General features: G+C 40.6%; 1 protein-coding gene across 1 annotated transcript in view; it reads right to left on the reverse strand.

Moving 5' to 3' along the window:
* The window catches only part of fxn (frataxin), a 24745-nt gene continuing 21262 nt past the window's right edge, over window positions 1-3483 (reverse strand). The window contains exon 6 of the mRNA XM_088414531.1: window positions 1-1022. Coding sequence (XP_088270657.1) covers window positions 893-1022 — 130 coding nt within the window. The 3' untranslated portion in view covers window positions 1-892. The remainder of the gene's footprint in view (window positions 1023-3483) is intronic.

The following is a 3483-nucleotide window of genomic DNA, read 5'->3' on the forward strand; positions in this document are numbered from 1 at the left end:
AACCGTTGTTATGGTTTTATTAAGTACTCGTAACGATACTTGGCATCGGCAAGCACTTAAATGTCAGTACTCGTACTCGGTAGGCAAAAAAGTGGTATCGGGACATCCCTATTCAAAATGCCCGAATGGAGTGTTGAAAGTTGTCTTCCATTCGTCTCTCTTCCAATGAGGTGGTACGCGCTTCGGAGATCTACCTTAGATGTCAGAGTTTGGTCCGCACTTCCAGCTAAGTCAAATCCAGTCCTGGTGGAGTTTGGACTCCACTAAGGCTACCTTTTGTCACTGAATCTGTTCATTAGCTTTATGGACACAATCTCAAAACAAAGCCCAATTGTTTGGGAGTCTCAGCATTGCATCTCTGCTATTTGCGGATGATGTGTTTGCTCCTTAAGGCCGTGACCTCAAACTCTCACTGGAGCGGTTGGCAGATGAGTTGGAAGCGGCTGGGATTAAGACTGGGATACACCTACCTGACGTCTAAAGACATTCCACTAATTCATTAAATCTGATAAGGCACAACAGTAAAGTAAAAACCATTTCAAGTGACTGCCTCCTGAAGCTCATCAAGAGTGCCAAAAGTATGCAAACCAGTAATAATAAGAGCGAAGTGTAGCTATTATGAAGAAACTAAAATGTAATCAATGTTTTCTGTTATTTCACCTTTCTTTTAATGAAGTACATACTCCACATGTGGTCAAAGTATTCATATCTTTGTCAGGGTCTACAATATAAAGATAATTGAATGCAGACTGTGTGTCAAACCTCATAAAAACACCACATTATAAAAATGTTGACTGCAGTCATGAAAAGATGCTTAGATGTTGAAAAAAAAGGTTGACATTAAATATTGAGAGAAATATAGCAGGAACAGGACAGAAAATGTCTCATGGTATCAGGACTCTGGCAGGTCTATGTTCTTTTTGAAGATGGCAGAAAATTCTTCAGACAGGAGTTGGTGCAGGCTGATCCCATCATGACTATAGACCCATTCGCTACCTGTCCAATCGTAGCGTTTTGGTCCACTGCAAACACAAAGAGGACCATAACAGTTACAAAAAGAAATTAGAACTGCAAGCAGCTATAACGGGCCCTCGCAGACCTGAGCATGTTGAAGTATGATCAGTTCGACGAATGAACATATTTGGGTATGAACGTATTTGTGCATATGCAGGCGAACTGTAGTTGTCAATGTTTTAGAAAAGGTCAAATTTTCATTGACATTTGTTCAACGGGCTCAACTAAGTAATTGTAATCGCAAAATCGGTAATATCTGCCACAAGGTGATTCTAGCACTCTGGTGGAATATATGTTTGTTGATGTATGTAGGAATCGACTTTCATTCAACGTGTGGAGTCATGACAAGATGAGATCATCTGGGTCAAATTGAAGCAGCATTTACTAATATGATATATCGTCGTAAAGAGCACTGCTGTATAGGCCACGACCATTATCAAAACATCGTAATATTTGGTGGAGGAAATTAGGCGTGTCTCAAGACCGGTCTGAAAGAAATTCAGTGATATACTTTGACAGGCTCAACAAGGTACATATTAATGAAAATGTATTTTTTTGCTGCCACCAGGTGGCGCCTGCACTACAAGGAAATAAAGTGTGTTTAGCATTGTACTCCCATGAAATGAAATTTAGAGAAGATCATCTTGGTCCAATTACATTAAATATTACCGGTCTGGACAGTTTAAGGCGGTGTAAAGGCCACGGCCAAATTTAAGAGTTATAAAAACTTGAGATTCATAATGTTCCCTATATCAATATTCTCCTGACTAATTTTTTGTGAATTTACTGAAACCAGCATAGCACAGAACATGAAAGTATAAAAATTAACTTTTTTGTCTACCACCAGGTGTCTCTATTGGTAATTTGGAAATGTGTAACGTAGAATATTTAGACAATGAGCCTAAATGATACCATCAATTTTCAGATATTTTAAAGCTTGTCCAGCTGTTTTTGTCACTGTGGGCAACGGAAACATTGACTTCATGTTTTGAAAGCCCACCTCCATCATATATTTCTTGGGATCGTGACCATTTTTGGACCAGTTGAGCCTCTAAGTCTGATAATGGTCTAGGCCAAATTGAAAGTTGATGGGGCCAACAGTATAAGAGAAGGTGACCTACAATAGCCATAAATGCATCAAAATAGCAAATTAAAAAATCCGTAAATCTTTTTCTGTACATCCATGTTCCATGCCTCAACGCTATTCCTGCCAAATTCCAGTTAAAATGCTCAAACAGGATTAGCCCAGTGCAAAAATTGAAATATTAAGGTTTTTGTCACTGGTGGCAAAGGAAATTTGAAACAAGTATTTTGAAGCCCCGCCCCCATCATACATGTTAGCCGATCTTCATGAAATTTTGCCCGGGTGTGCCCCTATGTCAGATAATGGGGCACGCCAAATGTAAAATCTTGATCGGGTCAAAGGTTTCGGTACCAAAAAATTTACAAAATTGGGCCAAATGCTAAATTCAACAGTTGATAGCTCTGGTTCTGTACATCCTAACACATGGGGCTCTGTAATGTTTTTGTAGGTCTTGAAGTCCTACATATGCACAAAATATTTCGTAGCTCTAGGTCAAACGGGTCGGAACTGGCTGCCGTTTTAAGGATCATCTGGCATCGTTTACAGCAAGTTTTGCTGATTTGGCAAACTCCGACTTTGAGGTGGCGTACAGACCAAGCCCTTTATCACAAAGTTGTAAATTTTGAAAACCCTTATTCTCTAAATCTTGATGCTATTCAGACAAATAGCAGAGGAGAGGAGAGTGGAGCGAGCTTGCAGTGCACTTTACAGTAGATCCGGAAAGAAGAGCATTGCTGAGACCTTTCACTTTTCTCGGATTTGACAGAGCCAATATTTTCACCGACAGCACTTTGATTCTTTTTTTTTTTTTTTTTTTTTACACTGCTTGTCCCTCGCTTTGCGGCAATACTCGCCTGCCAAAAAATAAAAGTTTCAATGTCGCAATCTTGCTTGGCTCTGTTTTGTATTGAAGGCTCAGCTGGCCGTGTTGGATTGCTCCCATTGACCGCAAAGCGGCCGCCATGATTCATTCCTGCCCCCTGCGTGAGCCATTGAATGTTCCCAAAGTTGATAGGCTGTCGCGACGCGAAACGCGAAAAAAGTTAATAATTTTAACTTCACGCGAAAGGCAAAATTTCGCTTCTCGTGACCGCGCGTCCATTGCGTCGCCCAACGTGCATTCGCGCAAACTCCATTGACTACAATACAAAACTCTTCGCTTTTTCGCCTCGTTCGCGTTTGGTGTGCACGCAGCATAACAGTTTAAATACTGCCTTAAAATACCAGTCAGAATTGGCTTCGACTGGATTAAGCAGCGATATTTGATTTTCAGTAAATGAGAAAACCCGTCTCGGGGAAGGTACTCTCGTAGCAAGTAGCATATTTGTATATTAATTGCATTTGGTACGGCAGTACTGACCTTACCTCGGGAAAAAGCTTGAACC

This window comes from Hippichthys cyanospilos, chromosome 1, assembly GCF_059441005.1.
Source record: "Hippichthys cyanospilos isolate Australia breed blue-spotted pipefish chromosome 1, RoL_Hcya_1.0, whole genome shotgun sequence".
NCBI lineage: Eukaryota > Metazoa > Chordata > Actinopteri > Syngnathiformes > Syngnathidae > Hippichthys > Hippichthys cyanospilos.